This window comes from Prinia subflava, chromosome 2 (assembly GCF_021018805.1).
Source record: "Prinia subflava isolate CZ2003 ecotype Zambia chromosome 2, Cam_Psub_1.2, whole genome shotgun sequence".
Classification (NCBI taxonomy): Eukaryota; Metazoa; Chordata; class Aves; order Passeriformes; family Cisticolidae; genus Prinia; species Prinia subflava.
In genome coordinates, this window is record NC_086248.1 from 31,430,664 (window position 1) to 31,450,200 (window position 19,537).

At 37.2% G+C, this 19,537-nt stretch overlaps 1 protein-coding gene across 3 annotated transcripts in view; it reads left to right on the forward strand.

Moving 5' to 3' along the window:
• SENP6 (SUMO specific peptidase 6) overlaps positions 1-19,537 on the forward strand; it is a 73,524-nt gene that overhangs the window by 6,027 nt on the left and 47,960 nt on the right. For 2 of the 3 annotated variants that reach the window (XM_063389495.1, XM_063389497.1), the window contains exons 2-4: positions 12,223-12,316; positions 18,532-18,595; positions 19,043-19,185. In XM_063389495.1, the coding sequence (XP_063245565.1) occupies positions 12,223-12,316; positions 18,532-18,595; positions 19,043-19,185 (301 nt within the window). Of the gene's footprint in view, positions 1-12,222; positions 12,317-18,531; positions 18,596-19,040; positions 19,186-19,537 lie in introns of those variants that run through there. The other variant, XM_063389498.1, reaches the window with a different exon arrangement.

Genomic DNA, 19,537 nt, shown 5'->3' on the forward strand with positions numbered 1-19,537 from the left:
CCCATCTAACCTGGCCTTGAACATTTCCAGAGTTGGTGCATCCACAGCCCCTTTGGGCAAGCTCTGCAGTGCCTTCCTGCTCTCAGTGTCCTTGGCTTGTGTTTTGTTAAAAGTAACAAACATGGTAGCATAACTTGTTTTTCCAAAACTTAAACCCTTTTATTTACAGAGGTGTAAAGGTCTCACAGATAAAAATATAGAAGGTCCATGAAACTTGCTCACTGCATTAAGCTGAGAAGTCAAAATTAGTGTCCCTGAAGCGAAGGTTTCAGCGTTGCCTGAGCATGGTTCAGTTTGCTGCCCACTGGTGTTAGTTCCTTCAGTGGCTGAGCAGTCAGGGGTCAGGGCAGAGAGAGGACCTGGGGCACAGGACAGCGTATGCCACCTTCTCTGTGTGTTGCAAAGGAAGGAGTGAAAGAGTGTGCAAGATAGCTTAAGATGCTGCAGGAGGCTGAGAAACCAAATTAAAAATGGAGCTGTTGTGGTGGAGGATGCTGTAGAGATACCAGGAACAAATCTGGCTTTCGGGGAAAAGGACAAATGGAATTCTCCTCTTAACTTGGCTGTTATAAAAGGCACTTGCTTTGGGGGTGAGGGGAGCACATTTCGTTAAGTTCCTTACTTTTGGTCCATGTTTTGGCACTTACTTGGTTTCAGTGTGAAGGTTTTTTTAAGGTTGTGGTATTTTTACATAGATTAAAATCTGTTTAATGCTCTGTACTTACTTTCTGTGAAAAAAATTAAAGCATTAGTAAAATATTACTGTTATTATATAGACTTAAATTTGTTGGCAGCTTTATCTTACACGTCTAATTTTTAAAAGCATGTGTTCCTTAACTTCCTGTTTCTGTGTCCAGCAGCTTAGCATGCCTAATATTTTCAGGTTAAGCTGACCTTAAGCTGTAATTAAGTCAAAATTGGTGTCTGAATGTTGGTGGGTGGGACTCCATTTTGGAAGCAGAGCTGCATATACTCTTTACCACGCTGGAGACTTAACTACTTTCTTGCCAAAGAGATTGAACTTGCTCTGTTCTGTCTTGCCAGGTTGGCACTTCACCAAACTTCTCTTGAATTTGCTCAGTGAAGGGTAACTGGTAGATGCAGGACAATGGCTTGGATGGGGAAGAGCGTACAGTCTCTATGTGTGAGAAGAATAGGACATTTCCTCTTCCATCTCTGCCTGGTGATCTGTTATGTCAGGCCAAGATGTAATACATAGCTTAAACTTTCAGCAGGTATTTCAGTGTAAGAGCAGCTTTATTCTGCCCAAGGAAGCACAGTTATTTTAAATAGCAGGTTTTCTTCTGTGAAGAGCACGGTTATAGTGAGGGCTGGAGACTGGAGGGAATAAATTAACAGGCTGTGGTTATTTCTTCCCAGGTTGGTAGGCAGACCTTTAAAAAGTTTTTGTTAACAGACAAAGGCTGTAAGCACTGCATGAGGCAAGGAAACATTTCTACTTATGTGTCCCAATAATTCCTGTGAAAGAAGAATTTTGAGTGAAAGATTTTGGGTTATGTTTCTGTGATTTAATCTTGAGTGATTATAGATAAAGAGCAGTGATGGTTCAAAACTCTGTGTTAAGCTCTCCTGGCTTTTTGTTTGTTTTCAGACCATTTGAGCTGGAGCAAGGTTTTCCTGCTCATATCTCCCTGAGATTTTGTTTGTTTATTTTTATCGTAAGACTTGCCACAACAATGTTTTAGGAATGAAAAATACCAATAATATTCTGCTGGTGTGGTAAAACATATTGCTGTATGGCATGATTAATAATATGTAATCTTACAAATTTATGTCTGTGAGAAACAGCTGCAAAATATTTATTTTATGAGTATATTTTTATTCAATGTCATACAATTGTTTAATTTGTACTAGAATTCATTCTACTGATGTATTTTTAATAATGTCGTAGGATATAATGTATTTGTTTGACATGTCCAATTTTTATGGCTCATTTAGCAAAATATGAATATCCTGCTGATAGAATTTAATACAACATTCTAATGGAAAGATTATTCAAGAGCCCATTAGATGAGAATTTGAACTATGCAGTAGATGTTAGGTTTCATATTTACAATTGCCTTTGTGATTTCTGAGGCTCACTTCTAGAAACATTTACTAGAGTTTGTTGTAATTTGATTTCTACCAAGGCTTACTGCTTAAGAGGCAATTTAACAATCCTTTACAATTGGGAGTAAACTTTCAAAAGTGAACTTAGGAGTACTCCGGCCCAGGTCATTGTGATTGCATATACCTGGCTCTGGGACAGTAAAACTTCAGTGGAGATTGAATAGTTCTGCCATAAGGCAAATATGTTGTAGCTGAATCTTTACTTGATAAATACCACAAAAAACTATCTATCATTGATAAAGTTAAATGTTCTTTATCATGTGGCAAAGCCTATGTTAGATGGAAAAGACATTGCTCATTAGGTGGAAGAAAGACTGTGCCCTGTGTGATAGAAAGAACTAGATCAACATGAGGAGAACTTGGAGATCAGGAGTTCCATGCTTGGATGAATGCAGCTGAAACTCTGGTTGCAGGATGGTCACTTAACAAGTTTGATATTTTGCTTTAAGAGACATAATGTATGTAGATCTTAACTTTATGTGGATTTGCAGAGTCATAGCAAGACACCCTTGCAAGGAGTTGTGCCTGGGGTTGACAGCACAGGCAGGCCACAGCCAGGTACTGACTGCTCAGAGGGACAGAGCTGCTGCCCTCGCAGAGACAGTGTTCTCCAGCTGTGCTGCAGCCAACACTGGCACTTCACTGGCTCCATGGCAGGTTGGCTGAAGGAGCTGATTGGACAGAAGACCAATGGGAGTAGGGAGAAGTGTTAATGGAGCTAGTCTATTCCTTTTCAGCCATATCAGAAATCCAACTCATCTGACTGCTGCCTTCTATGGGTATGAAAGCTTGCCAGTGTCTCTAAGAATTGGAGAAAACTCCAGGTATTTAACCTTTACATAAAGGCAAATGCAAATATTTTTCTTGCCACATAGTTTAACTAACTCTTTTCATCATCCTTTCCCTACTCATTTTTTTTTCTGAAATGTGCTTTTTTCATATGACCAAATTTTTGAGGTTTTCTAATTGAGGTTGTTGAGCATTTTCTTTGCTGTCCATTTCATGTGAATTTTGAACAACTGACAGTATGAAAGAGGTGTCTTGCTCTTTTTTTCTGCTTTAATTACATTTAGAGTTTCTTCTTATGGAAGAGACATTTCTTGTGGTAGTGTTCAGGGCCAGGCTGGAAGGGGCTCTGAGCAACCTGCTCTAGTAGAATGTTTCTCCCCCTGCTCATGGCAGCAGGGCTGGAAATAGTTCATCTTTAAGGTCCCTTCCAGCCAAAACCATTCAGTGAGTCTCTGATTTAACTTGCATATGCAAGTTAAGGTCTTGCAGAGATTGTGGAACCTTTCTGGACTTTTGATTTCTGTATGTTTTTATAATGGGGATGGTATTTACTTGACATTATATGCAACTTTACAGGATAAAACCAGAAGTATTAAGTAGTGCAAATTCTTCATTTCTTCTTCATCTTGGTATGTAGATACAGTGCTTTATTTTAACCTGATGTTCCAATTACTGCAGCAAACGGGGAAACCTTCTGGAAGTGTCAGTTGCCTAATTTCCAGGTAGTTTGGCTAGGTTATTAATCTAAGTCTGTATGTAACTGCCTTTCAGCACTTTCTAAAAATAGATCACTGTTTGTTTAGTGCTGCTGTATTCTCAGTTGCACAAGCTTACATTTTATATGAAAATGGATCCCACGGTGCATAACGAAGTGTGCAAATCACATGCATGATATACTGTATGGTTTCCTGCTGTGTTTTGCACATCTTCTAAAACTATTCCGGTGTTCAGAATTTGAGATCATTTGTGATTAATGTTATATACTGATTAGCCACAGAGATTATATTCTGGAATTCTTGTTTAACTGTCATCTTCCTTGAAATGGCTTGTTGGCTTTATATATTCTTTCACATTTTGAGAGTGAATTGGTAGTTCAGAAATTGTTCTTAGGCTAACCTCACCTTTTGTCCTCTATTTTTATCTATAAAATAGGAAGATACCTCTCTTAGACTTAGCTTTCCCATAAAAATAACAAAACTTTCTTCCTAATATCTGAATTTTTGGTATATCTCCAGTCTAGCCATAGAGGTCTTACGTAAGTAAAGAATTCATAAAGCTAGAGATGAAAAAATACTTTTTTGTTTGTTTCTCCTTTTTCCCCTGTGTATTGTTGGTTCCTGCTTTTGATGTTACTCAAATTATTTTACTTGTGTGAAAAGTTTGAGTGGGAGTCAGACTTACTCAGAGAGGGAAAAGAAGAAAAGTGACTGAGGTACTCCTTTTGGAAGTTTTTGTGATGGGGGTGCAGTTGCTTTCACGGATGCTTTGTACGTATGAGTAGTCACTGGTTTTACCTGACTGCTGGTTGGATTCAGATAGGTTGGAACATCCTGTTCAAGCCAGACCCAGCTAGAGCAGGTTGCCCTGCGATTTGTCCAGTCTCTATTGCCTCTCAGGTCAATGTGGTCCACTCTTGAGCACACACATGGTAAAGAATAAGTTCTGTCTTTTGCAGACTAGTCTGTAGTTCACCAGATCATCCTAGTTGCCCTTCTTGAAGGGCAGTGATGTTTTTCCAGCTTTGGGTACAACTGGTTTAAGTGTTCCTTAATCACATCTGCCTTAACAATGGGTGATACTGCGTTCCCACGGATTCTGTTGAGAGAATTGAGTAACTGTGAGGTCAGAAGACAGAATTTAGCAGAAATGTGGGATGACAAAAAAAAAAGAATCGAGTTCTTCCTGGTTTTTTCATGTCTTGTGTCACTGTGTTTCTGTCTCATTGAGCAGAAAATGCCCACAGTTTTCTGTAGCACTCCTTTTGCTGCTGGTGTAGACAAGGAAGGCCTCTTGAAGTACTTCTGCATTGTTTTCTGATGCTGTCATAAGGGCAGCATCCTTGGGTGGGGTGGATACCTCCTCTATTAAAAGAATCAGTAGAAAAGGTGAAGAAGCGTTACTTGTCCATTATGTGGTTATCACTGCTGTCCTACCAGAAAAACTTTCAAAGGCATCACAAAGAAAATGTTTAACGTACTTCAAAGCTCTGTCCTTTTATCCTCCTCTGTTACTCCTTGATAATACTTAAAAAATGTTAAACAGTTCAGCAAATGATCAAGCTTACACAGTTCTGTGTTCTTCAGTCCTGTCATCAGTGCAGTATCCTGCAATATGAGCAGCCCGATGTGCATGCAAGCCCTGAAAAAAACACAGTCATTTACCAGAATATGCAGATGATTTCCATCTTTGAAGTACAAAACTTTCATAAATGCTTTTGCATTTCAGAAGCATGAACACTTTTGTCCAGGAATGAAGGCTCTGTATATATCATTGGTTTTTTATGGACATCAAGTTCTTGGAAGGGTGTGGGTGTTTTTGTTAGCCAGCTGAGAAATTGAATTCCCTTCACATGCAAAGGAATATCTGTGCTTGATATCCATTACACTGGTATCATAGAATTTCACTACTGAACTCTCTGCTTCATGTAGTATCTCAGCTAGTGTCAGGTTATGATTACTGCCTGTTACTGGAGGTGCTTTTACTGCTTTTTTGTCTCTCTAGCTAATTTAGGCAGTGGAAAGTTAAAGCATCTTTTAAGCACTAGCTCTTTAAATATATACCTATAAGTGTAGATTAGGCTATAATTCCATGGAAATTTCCTGGGTATCCGTAGTACTTACAATAGTTTCAGTTCCTGGATGGACCTTACCTCTGCTGTGCTGTCACAGCTGCACTGTGTTAGTGTAGTTGAACAGGAGGCTGATATGGTTGAAAAATAACTTTTCCCCTCCCCTGCTACTCAAGGGGTTCTTGCCTGAATTAGTTTACTTTCCCAGATTTCCCTAGATTTTCAGTGCTGACATGCAGGGTGTAGGACAGGAGCAAGAGTCCGCAGCTCTTAGGAAGAATGAGGGGCCTGAAAAACTGTTTATGTTGTGCTGCTTCAGAATGTGAAAATGCAACCTCACAGTGGTTACACAGTTGATATAGTAGAGCTGATGGTATCAAAGCTAGAAGATAAAAAAGCTGTTTTGCATAGAAGCCTGTCTGGAAGAATAATGAAGCAATGGGGAAAGTAAACCAAAAAATATTTCTGTGTCAGAGTTTTATGAGTACTTGTATCCTCTTAACAATATATCTGATGACTCTAAATGAGCAACAGATTAAAAAGCTTAGAAGCATTCTTTTTCATTTATTTAAATATGAGTCTGGATGAAGGCAATGATTCTGAGTACATTTAAATTAATTTACATTTTCTGTGTGAGCACTGCAGTATCTGATAAGTTGGTTGCAGTTGTGATGGTGTAAGCATTTGTAAGATGAGGCTTGCAGTGTTTCTTTAGCAGCAACTGGGGAGAAAGAATGTAAACTTCAAGTCTTCCTGAAAAAGCATCTGGGTCCTGAACCAAACCGTTGTTCGATCTAGACTGTGTTTACGATGGTTCTTGTAATAATCAGTATCTTGTAATCTTATCAGAAATAAATGAGATCTCAGCAGATGAAAGAAAAGTTTCACTGTGTGCAATAGAAACCTTGAAGTCTCTGCTATTGTATTCTGGGAGGTGGTAGGGAGTTATTTTGGCAAACCAGTGATATATATGAAAAGGTTACTTTCCTACAAAAGTTGATCTGTGTGTGGACAGTAAATGTGTCTGGCTTCTTTGCTGAGTTGATCTTAGAGAATCATACAAAGGTTAGGTGTGAGCATCTAGTTCCAACACCCTTTCTGTGGGCAGGGATGCTATTCACTAGATCAGGTTGCTCAGGGCTCCATCCAGCCTGGCCTTGAACACTTCCAGAGATGAGGCATCCACAGCCTCTGGGCAACCTGTGCCAGTGCCTCACCACCCTCCCAGCAAAGTATTTCTTTGTAATACATCTGATCCAGACTTGCCCTCTTTCAGTTTAAAACCATTGCCCCTTGTCTTGTCACTGTCTGTGCATATAAAAATCCCTCTCCCTCCTTTTTATAAGACATTTACAGTACTTCAAGACTGCAGTAAGGTCTTTCTGAAGCCTTCTCCATGCTGAACAATAGCAGTTCTCTCAGCCTGTCTTTGTAGGAGAGGTGCTCTCACCCTCTGATCATCTTTGTGGTCCTCCTCTGAGCCCACTTCAACAGATCGCTGTCTTTCTTGTGTTGAGGACCTCAGAGAAGGATGCAGCACTCCAGCTGGGGACTCAGGAGGGCAGAGTGGAGGAGCGGAGTCACCTCCCTCGACTTGCTGGCCACTCAGCTTTTTATGCAGCCCAGGATACAATTTGCCATCTGGGCTGCTGGTGAGCACTGTTGGCTCATATCCAGCTTTTCATCCATGAGAAAACCAGAGGGCTTCTCTCACTGACTTCTTCTCCCAGTCTGTACTCATGTCTGGGGTTTCCCCAACTCCGGTGCAGCATCCTGCTGTTGCACTTGTTGAATTTCAAGGGAAATCCCACTTCTCAAGTTTGTCCAGGTGCCCCTGGATGGCATAATGTCCTTCCACTGTGTCACCTGCACCACTCAGTTTGGTGTCATCTACCAGCTTGCTGAGGGTGCACTTGATCTCACCATGTCATTGATGAAGACATGGAAGAGCCATGACCAGTCCCAGCAGTCAGGAGAGACCTGAGGGACACCACTCATCACCAGCTGTCACCTGGACACAGAGACATTGTCTGTAGTTTGCTGGCTGCATCCATCCAGCCACTTCCTTAGTCACTAAACAGTCCATCCATGTCTTTCCAATTTGGAGATAAGGCCATCATGCAGAACCATATTGAAGGCCTTACAGAAGTGTAGGTAGATGGCATCCGTCAGTCTTCCCTTGTCAACCACTGTTGTCATTCCTTCTTCTAGAATAGAAGGCCACCACTTTGGTCAGGCATGATTTGCCCTTAGATAAGCTATGCTGACTGCTTGCGTCACCTTCTTGTAAGTGCCTTAGCCTGTCTTCTAGGAGGATCTGCTCCATGGTGTTCTGAGGCACAGAGGTGAGGCCCTTTGATCCCAAAATCTTGCCACACAAACCCGGTACAGCATCACATACAAAACAATATAGGGATGTTTTTCTACTGAGTTGTATAGATTGGTATGGAATGATTTGCCTTAGTGCATGAGGTATGAGACATGCAAAAACCAGATCTTCCAAGATGATGTATTTTGCTGGACACTAGCACTATACTAAATACTGTGTATGTCACTTCTCATTTCAGTGTATTAGACATTATTTCTCCTTCTCAGCGAATTAGGCAGAACTTTAAAGAATTTCCTTTTTTTTGACACTGCAAAATTTTACTCTTATTTCATGGATATTCACTATGAACTTCTTTTCCTTTCATTTGGGAATTGCTTAGTGACACTGTTGAATGACAATAACTCTTGCTGAAGGAGTTTGCAAAACAGTGTCCACACACAGTAATTTAAAGGTGTTGATCTGCTTTCTGACATTATCCTACAGGCATATTTTACTTTCTAATCCAAAAGGTGATAATTGTGTTTTACATAAAAAGACTGTATGGGATTTTTAAAAGTCTGGCTTCAGGATGTGGTTATTAATGACGTAAATGTCCTAATGAAACACACTATTTTTTCAGGATTTTTTTTTAAATTGGCTTGTCAAAAATTGCATATAACTGTCATTTAAAAAACAAGTTTTTTAAAAAGCAGTGAAATGTGTAAGCTACACTTGTGTAACTTGTCTAGTTCAGTTCCAGGTACTTTCTTGTGCTCAGAACTGATATCTCCCTTGGTGTAACAGCATCAAAGGGAGTTAGTAGTGGGAGAAAAAATGAGAGTGAAATCTGCTCCAGCATGCTCCCTTGGACAGAGGTACAGAGATTGCCTTCTCTTGACACAATACCTTAGGGTTACCTCTGCTTTTCTGAATATTTTCACTTCTGGGTATGGATGTGCCTTGCTGATTAAAAAGACTTTGCATAGTGCACATAGTGAAAAATTCATCATAGGGATTCTAAATTTAAATCTTAGTGCAAAATAGTCAGCAGCTTAGCCTGTCTAACAGATTACTTGTCATCTCCTTAAAAAATTGAAAATCCTGTATGGAATCAAGTACCAAGGCCAAGTAACTCGGGTGGACACTCTGGCTAACATGATGGTACACTTCTAGATTTACATTTTTGTTAGGACCAAGAGTGCTAGAGAGTGAAAATTGATCCAGAGTTGAATGAGCAGAACTGGGATACTAAGACATTTTCCATGGATGGCTGCACTGATTAGTAGCAGTGGATGAACTGTCCAATACAGAAATGCTTAATTAAAAAAACAATAACAGAAAATACTAAGAAACTTTTTGAAAAAGAAAGAAAAGATGCAGCTGGAGTGTAAAATACTTGTAGCCAGCTTGGGAGTTATTAAAGATATAGGAGGTTTACAGCATGCATGCTACTTGTTTAAGTAGATTTCATAAGGCTCCCCAAATGCTGGCCTGGCTAAACAGCAGAGATATAATATCTGAAATAAAACATTATAGTTCTTAAATCAATCTTTTATCTTAGTAATGAAAATAGAGAACAATAAAAAAGCTGGTGGATTTAACCTGTGATTATAATGAGGTGCAGAAAAGTTGATTAGTAACTCCCAACAGACATAAAAATTATTGTTAAGTATTTCTTCAAACTCAGCAGGAAAGTTTGAGGAGTGTCTGGAGGATCAGTAGACAACCCAGTTGTAAAAGGTGGCTTTGGAGTATATAAGGTCATAGCTGAATAATGGAATTGCTTGCACTCACTTTGGCAACACTGAGAGCTCCTCATGCCAGAATGTTTCTTAATAAGGAATGTGACAGAGCATACGACTCAAAATGAAGCATCAGTGGAAGAAATTGCAGTACTTTGAGCAAACTGTGAATAAGACTGCACGGTCACATGGCATTCATCGAAGTGTTGTAAGAGGAACTGGGGGCTAAAGGAGCTCATGACTGTAGTGTGTTGCTTGTGGTTAGCATCATATTTCTTCTACAGGTAAGGAGGGTAGCTAGCATGATATCAACATTTTAAAAAGGCAGTAGAGGTATATGAGGAACTTTACATCAGTGAGCTTTGTGACCATGCAACCTGAATTAATGGAAATAATAATGAAGACCAGAATTGATTTCATTGTTCCCTCTGTAAAGTCATTTGTCAAAGGCTTTCAGAGAGGCTAAATTACCTCCGAATAAAATGGAAAATTTAATAAGAAACACTTGGGAAGAAAGTGGATTAGAAAGAGATGGTGAAAAAGGTTTGTTTTGTTAGTAGGAGTAACTGATTGAATTGCACAAAGATCTATCACTTGTCTCAATTGGTGCACAGTTACAACGAAAAGGGTGTAATAGCCAGGTGACCAAGTTTGTAGATATTTGAACTATACTTGGGTTAGTAGAATGGCTAGCTCTTTAAAGAAAGTTGTAAATGCTCAGGTTTTGAGTTATGTGGTTTGAAATCATACATGAAATTCTGTGTAGGTAAATGCTAAGTAATGTAAGTGAATGAGAAGTAAAAAAAAAAAGCATTTGTGTAGGTAATGATTTGGTCTGAAGTGCTTCTTAACCAGTCATGAGTGAAAGATGGAATTATCTAGTACCTAAAGATGAATGCAGTTCTCCTTAATGAAAACAACACATACAATAAAAAGATTTACTAGGAAAGGAAGAAAGAATAAAACAGAAACAACATTCTCCTTATGTAGAAATTTGTGGGATGTGTGCATCTCGAGTACTCTTTGTAGTGTGTGTATCCTCGTCTCAGAAGGGGTACAGTAGACTAGGAGAGGCTCAAAGAGAAGCATCAAGAGGGGTTTAAAGGTATAAAACAGCTTTCATGGAAGGAAAAATTAAGCTGACTCAGTATTTTTCTTTTTCTGCCTGGGAAGCTAAGACCATGAAAGAACACAACAGGAATCCATGCAATCATGAGGGAATAGGGAAGGGTTGCATTTTACTGTCTTCCAGAGTGCATGGACTGGAGAAGTAGAGTACTAAGAGCAAAAGGTGTCAGATAGGATCAGAATCAACAAAAGGAGATACTCCTGTAATTAAGCTGAGGTATTTTCTGCTGCAAGATGCTGTTGATTCTATAAAGAAGTCTTGATTAAAAAGCAAGCAGTGAGAAGAAAAAGGTAGGAAAAGCTGTTAAACACAAAAATATATGTTTAACATTCACTTATGGCTCAGGAAGCCTGCAATAGATGCAAGTAGTTGGAAGCAGAGGTTAAATATTCAATAAATATTTCTGTGTGCACTGTTTATACTTTATCCTAGACATATGTTGTTGGTTGTGATCCTTTTACTCTTTTCTATTGGATTGTATCAGTTTCATTCATTATTTCTAAATGCATTTCCAACAATGTAAAGAAAAATGTAGTAAGAAAAACACAAACCAAAACCAAAGCAGCTGCATAGTTTGTCATACAGAACTTGTGTGAGACAGCTCTTATTGCAGTACTTAGGGCCCAGGGGGAACATTGCAGTATTTAGGGCCTTGCTTTAATGAGTGCTGTCTCCATGCTCTCGAGAACTCATGCTCTCACCTTCACTAAAGAACACCCCATGCCGTGATATTATATGAAAACTTTCATAAGGGTGGATATTGTAGTAGAGAGATCTGAAATTTTATGTGGATGACAGAATGTTTTTAGTTAGTTGATGCTAACACTGAAATTTCAGTTTGCATTATATGTTAATTCAGGTCAGTGTCCAATGTTGAATTAAAAATCCAGCATATTATGTTGAAATTGTACTTGGGACAGTTCAGAACTGCTGCTTTTATATGGAAAAATTCAATATATGTTTGGTTGTTAGCCATGTAAATAATATATTTTAGGACCCTTTCTGTGTGTGGCATATAGTTCATATCGAAGAAACTACGCTCAAATTTATGGGTATCAGTAAAATAGTTGAAAACAGTTATTGCACTACCTCAGGTCATAATTTTTAATAGCTTGCTAACTTACTGCTAATAAGATGTTGACAGATACTTTTATTTATTTAGGGAAATAATAATCACCACTGCATTGATGGACTTAGTGATCAAATGATAGTTAAAAATTGACATCAATAAAATAAATACTGGGGGGAAATACATGCATCTGGTTTACTCCTCTAGTTTGTGTTGATAATAACTCAGCTTGAAATCAAGACTTATCTTAACTTGTTCTCATTTCAGCTTTGGATAGATCACAGTCCAAGAAAGATGGAGGTTTTAAAAGTAATTGGAGCTTTGATCATGCAGAAGAAAGTGAAGGAGATGCAGAGAAAGAGTAAGGATGCTTTTATCTAGGATATTGAAAGTATAAATGTGTTTTTATGATTAAATACTTATTTTTTGTAATTTACAAATAAGAAACAGTATATAATAGCTTAAACTTTCAATGATTAAGAAAAATTATTTCAAATAAATGATTATTTTAAATAGTATTGCCAAATAGGAGTTCATTATAATGTAAGCTTTATTGTGAACACGGGACTTACAACACAGGGCACTTTGCACTGTGTACATCTCACAAGAGCTGCAGTTGTCTTTGGAGCTTCTCTGTAAGTCTAAGGAACACAGACAAGCACTATGTGAACATGCAGAATAAGGAAGCTGATAGGTGGGATATCCAGCCAGCTTCAGCTTTTCCTTCCTTTAATTATGATGCTATTCAGTCCTTGACAGTTCTGGTTGAAGTACTACAGTAGCTTTAGGTCTTCATCAAGTTAAACTGAGCTTAAAGGTTCTAGGTTTTTCTTCCTTTATGTTTATTTCACTGAATAGAGTTAAGACTATTTTTTTTCCTTATAATTTAATTCTTCACTTGGTATGTTTGGATTTTGGCTAAAACTTACATCCCGTATGTATAGTTTGAATGCATACTTTGTCCTTGTGACATTTTACTGTTACTAATATATTTTCTCAATATTAATGTATTTATTTCCAAAATGACTAATGAATCATTAAAAGAGCAAGTGTCATGAACAAAGAATTCATGTCAGTTCATTTGTTGTTCTTAGATATTTGGAGAGTAAGACCTGCAAATTTAAAAGGTATGCAGTGGTTCTCTAGTAAGAAGTCACTGAATCCTGTGATTAAGTACAAAAGTAATTCATATATGAATTTATGTTATGTAATACTCTGCCAAATACTGTGTGTTGGAAGGGAGGTAGGAAAGTAGACATAACCACATAGGCTGCAGCAGCAGGCAATGCTGTAATCTTAACAAAACATTTAAGAAATGTGAAGTTTTAGTAATTAAAAAATGAGTGCAGGAGTTCATTAAAGTGTGAGGTAAGCATTAAGAGCTCTGGTTGAAACAGAACTGTATTGGAAGTTTAAAGCACTTTTTAAAGGATTCAGAAACTAAGGGCATTTTAGTTTTATAAAGTTAAGGTTGTGTTGTTCCTTAGCAACTTTAGATCCATTTGTAGTGCACACAAATATGTTTTAAGGGCAGTACATACCATGCAGTTACTATTTCCATTTTACTTGCCTTCAGAAATGTCACATTCGAAAATATAGCAAAATATAGTAATTTACTGCTGTTTCCAGCTGATGTTGATTTAAGAACATAGAATGAAAAAATGTTTAGAGTAATGATACTAAAAAAAAGTTAGAAAAATTATTATGAAACATAATCTTTATGTAATTGTATCTGATTTTAAGATTGTACATCTGGGTGATTTTTCATTCCTTTCAAATATTCTCTGCAATAAGCAGTTTTCCCATAGCTAGAATTGAATTTTTATTGCCTACTTAGATCATTTTTTGATGTGCTTTTATATCTGTGAATTATGCAGAATCTTATTCTGAAGTATAGATAGAAGAATAGTTGAAAATTGGTTTAAACCAGAGATCTTGTCATCTTTACTAAACCATTCTGATACCATTTAAAGCAATTCCTTATTCTCTCCAAACAGCCACATGTTTTAAGCTGCCCACATATTTACTTTTGGTAACACCTGGGTTTATTTATCTTAAAGACTTAGCTGAGCTTTTAGCATTTTGAAATATTTTGTGTTTTTTGCTTTTCTGATGCATTTTTATTTCACATAGCAAAAGATTGACAGAAGGGAATCTTTAGAAAACATAACAGTAAATTTTCCTTCTCTTTTTTCTAAATTTCCTTTACCCTTAGTAGATCATTTCAAAGACTAGTAGCTTTCATTTGTATAATTGTTCTAGCATCAAGCTTTGTGTCCCTCCCAGTATTTTGAGTATATTGTGCAGTAAGTAGGTATGTACTATGGCGTGCTGATACTGACTACAATGTTTGATTCTGACATGGTTTCTTTGTGGAGAGAGCTGTGAGTCTGAAGCAAGCAGCTGGATGCATCTTGTGCTTGTTGCGTTGGCACTGGTGTTACAGTGCCTGACTTCATCACAACTTTTTGCCCTCTTTAGGGCAGACACACAATAGGTTTGGTTTGAACTAGCCTAAGAATAACATCCCAGCACCTCAAGGAGTGGCTGCTTGAGACCTGTGCTAATGATGTTGGTCAGCACTGGATGTCTGCTTGGATGATCTTTTTTTCAGTGAGATGAGCACAAAGTATGTGGTTAATGACCTCCTACCACAGCAATTTTTAGAATAGGTAGATTATTTTAAAAGGAGGGTGTCATTTAGCTTACTTGGGAAGTAGGTGAAGTGAGTCATAATGGTTAAGATATCAAGTAATGAACACAAAAAGACTAAAGAATATTTGTAAACTGAAGATAGTTTGGAAAAATAATGATCATCCAACTCTGTATCAATTTAAACTGATGCTAGAGTTGATACTCAGCATCGAACAAGAGTTATAGAAATTAGGAATGGTAATGAACAAGTATCTTATCCCTACATAAATTCCTACTGATAATACTCAGTCTGCTTGAAAGAGTAAAAGTAACATTTTTGATGTTCTAAAAGATTTGATCTACTCAGGATGGTAGCAAGTGGTGTGAGGTAACTGGAGATCCCGTAGGAGATCTACCTTTATGTAGAACAGTAGAAAAAAAAGACCAGTTGGTCAGGTGAGCACACTGAAACCTGTGTAGTCCACCACAGAAGAAATAGTGGAAATTAGGATGATCTTGTGTAGTGGAAGATATGAAAGGATGGCAGACTTCAGCAAACATGGTCAAAGTAATATATTCAAATGATTAATGAAATTAACATAAGATCTTTTCTGATATTACAGATGGTTCTCTTGAAGTGTCTTGGATAATTTATATTTACTTCCTTTGTAATATCTGTGTAAATGTTTTTGAAATATATCAGAACGCTCCACAGTGGTTTTGTAAATGGATAGGCCCAAGTTTCTTGTGGTTCTCATACCATTTTCTTAATAGTCTAGACTTCTGCCTTCCTCTGAGGTAACAGTAGCCTTATCAAAAACAAGGAATACAAATAAATGGGTCTAATTTATTTGCACTACAGTGTCTTTACTTAACTACAGTTTTCTTTCAAAAAGCTTTATTTTTTGCCCCTTCAATTTAGGTGAATAAAAGTCTTTTTTCCATGTACTGACAAATGGAAAAGCATTGCATTGTGTTATATACTTACATTTTTCCACTGGTTACAAAATTTGTATTACTTTGTAAAAAAACCCTCCCATAGTCATATAGATGTTTTATACTTCTTTTGTGAGCCTGTTAGTAGGGCACTGTAGCCTTTAAATTGATGAAAACTTCTAAAAATAAGGCTGTTTTTAATGGAATGGCACTGTAAATGAGTTAATAATGCTCCTACTTCTCTTGTGCCTCTGATACTGTGGCTTTTTTAGTGTGCTGCCTACCACTGTGTAATTTAAAACAAGGAATGTACATAGTGTGCTGTGAGGGCAAATACATCAACCTACTGGTTTTATATGTAATAGTTTTCAGAAAGAAATTCCAATTATGTTTGAAATGTGACTGGATCAGTTGGTAGTTGATAGAAATGTGCTTGCGGCTTATTAGAGTGTAACCTCAATGGTCAACAGAGGTTTAAAATTTGGGTTGGTTGTAGGTAGTATGGAAAATGTAGCCAGTAATCTCAGCTGTCTAACTAACTATTGCATAGTTCTTAAAGTTCTAAAACGTGAAACAAATGGCACGTGATTAGAGGTAAGTGAACAGAAATTTTTGTTTTCTTGTTCAGTGCCTAAATTTGAATGTGTAATTATGAACTCCCCTTAAGAGCTCTGTTTAGGTAAATTACTTCTCTGTTTTTTCCCTTAATATTAGTAAAGACTTAACATTAGTTTGTTACAAAATTTTAAGGAATGTATTGAAAAATTAGAAATTATGTTCCAATTGAAAATAGCCAGGAAACCCACGGTTAAAAGTGACAGGGTGGAGACATCGTTCTAGCAAGACAACTGAGTTTTCATTTCAGGGATGTTAAAAATGTTACTGACTGGTATGCCAGGGGGGTGGTATGGTGTTTGGTTTGGGTTGATTTTGGTTTTTTCCTGCCTGTGTAAATTGCATCATTGAAGCAGGCAACAGGAAGCACGTGATACATGAGCAAATAGACATTGCTCGGTTGCTATGTATTCTGCTCTCTGAAAAAACAGCCTTTCTGGTTCTGATGCATATGCTTTGCATTCCTTAAGATCTAAAAGTATTGGTTCAATATAAACTTCCAATTTGCTAATATTGCAATAGTTGTGTTGCATGATAAGAGTTACTCTTGCTCATTTTGATGTAAGCCTTGGCTCAGTGTTTTGCTCATTTGCAATGTGTTAACCTTCTCTTACCTCCCCCCTCTACTGCCCTTTGTTAAAATGTTTGCAGTATATTTGCCTGTTGAAATCCTGAAAGTATCACCATGGTACAAAGGTGTTTTGAAAACAGTCATTTTTGTATGAACTGAAGCTAAAGAACAAAAACATTTTTAAAGGTGAAATGATCTGACTAGGTCAGCACCATAAGCAAATGCCAGAGCTGGTACTGTAGGTTGCTGCCCATGTCTATGCTGCTGGGTTTTGTTTATTTTTTAGGATGGGGAAAACTTCTGCAATTGTTAAACTCTGTGTCTACTGATGAATGTTTGAGAAGGCTCCATGAGCCTCCCTTGAGAGAATGATTTGTTATGAAAGAGAATTTAAGAAAATGTTGCAGGATGTAAAAATTTTAATATCCATGTATAGTCTGTACAGAAGTACCAGTGCACTCTTTTGCCTTTGTTTGAAATGAGTGATAAATCTAGTAGACTGTTTTGCCACTGAGCATCTAGAATTGTTGTGTTCTGTAAATTAAAGGAAAATACAACAGTGCCACTGGCTGTATGTTCATATTTACATCATTTTTCCCATGTCAAAATTAACTGTGTGCACAATCTTCTCTCCTGAAGCTTCAGAGTCTGTAGATCTCACCCAGCATTTTTATTTTATTTTTATTTGCTCTAGGGATATTTGTATTGCATAAGATGGAAGAATAAATTGTAGCATGAAGGGAAATATCGTGCATGGAGAAAGTTGTCAGGAACTTGAGGGATAGGGCATTGAGTGATCAGTTTATTTATATATGAATAGCTAAAGTCACAGTATGTATTGAAAGCCAGCATGTCAAACTGACACAGCTAAGAAATGTTTGTTTCTCTTGTGTAGCTCTTCCCTTTTAACATTTGGCATAACTGCTTTTATTTGAAGGAATTTCTGCCTGAATGATTTTGATTTAAACTTTCCAAACCATGCAATTACAACTTGGCTAAAAGTTGTATTGTTTTGTTGTAGCCAACATAGGAGTAATCTTATCAGGATTGATGAGAAGGGGTTGTCTGCAAGTTCCTACTCCTGGAAGCTAGAGTATGTTAGACTAATCTAGCTGCTGTCAGTATGAAATGTGTGCTTGGAGTTCCAATTTAAATACTTAAGATTACCTGAGGATAACTGCCTGTTACTGAAGAGAATGTTTTTAGAGCATCATGGAGTGGCTTTCTTTTTTTTGTCTTCTTCCCCATTCTAATGCTTGGGGATTACAGATACTGAAACTGCTAAAGAAACACATTTTACTAAGCAGTAGAACCAAACTGAATATGTTCTTTTTTAGGAAGACATACTTTGTGGGGTAAAATGTAGTTACATAAAATTCTTCTCCTAAAGCACTATGAAGTTTGCAGTTTTAAACTACGCACTTGAACACTGATAGGCATAAACAAACTAAGATCATGTTTTATAGGTTAATGAAGTTTTAGACTCGATTTATGTGGCAAGTATAGAATCTTTTATAGTGTCAGTAATATTGCTGTAACCATATTGAAGGTTCAGTAGCACTGTCTATTTTGAATTAATAATTTTAGTTTTACTTTTTGCAAAATAATTTGAAGTACACTCTAAGTTAAGGTTCACATTATGCATCTGATCACTCTGTTGCTCATTTTGTGTTCCTGTTGTTTTATGCATATTTATACAATGTGTATATGATGCATTTAAATGTAGAGGGAAGGGGGTAAAAAGCCTCTTGCATTAAAATGTTTTGTGGGTGTTCTGTTGGATTATAATGTATGTGCATTTCTCTCTCACACCTGTCTAGCGAGGCAAATCTGCTCAGTTTAGATGACAGTGATGGGCCTTTCAGTCCCAATGAAGAAAAAAAGGTAAATAATTGGTTTATCTCATGGTGAAAATGTACCTTTAAAGCTTTTTAGGTTCTTTAACAGTGTTGCATAGACATGTGTGCAGTGAAAAGAAATGAAAATTCCTGTTGTGTTTTAGAAACATACCTCAAGCTGTTTATCTGCCTACCCTTAAAATTTTTGTTATCTCTATAGTATTCTGATAAATATGAGTCAGAATAACTAATTCTAAGTTTAGACTTAGAATTATCATAAATATTGTACTAAGTATAAAATATATATTGTACTTTGTTTAATAAGAAATCAGTATGGATATAGACAGTGTATATTTTCCATGGAGTTTGGTATAAAAGCAGTTTGAAAATGAAGCCAAAGTAATATTTATATTACTATTTTGCATTAATTTTCTCCTTCTAACTCTACACAGTCATACAGTTGCTTTAATCTGTGTGAATTCTGTTGTGACAGTCAATTCGTTGTCGACCTGGAGCTCTTGGTACCAGCAGCGATGCCATAAAAGCGTACGCAAGGAGAGGCAAAGCTGGAGGTTTCAAACTTTTTAAAGGGAACGCAATCGGCCTCAACATGATGGGAAATAGCAAGAAACTGAGGTAATACATTTCATCTGTGTTTCCTTGCTTTGATCATTGATACAAATCAATACACAGTAAACAGAACTTCTAGTCCATTTACATTGCGTGATGTGCATTTTAAGAAGCTGTACTGTACAGTGCTTCTGAGTAAAGAGGGATACCTAGATTGTTAGGATTTTCCTCTTACAAGATGTTTAACACTGCATTAGTAAAGTACCAGAAGACTGTTAAAATGGATTTAGAGCATTTGCTGGCATATTTGTTAGTACCTTATCCATGTTGCCTGCGTGTGTTATTGTTCCCTCTACAGTGATAGCAGGTAGGAAAATTTATTTTTACATCCCCATCCAGATTCACTTCTTTCTGTGAC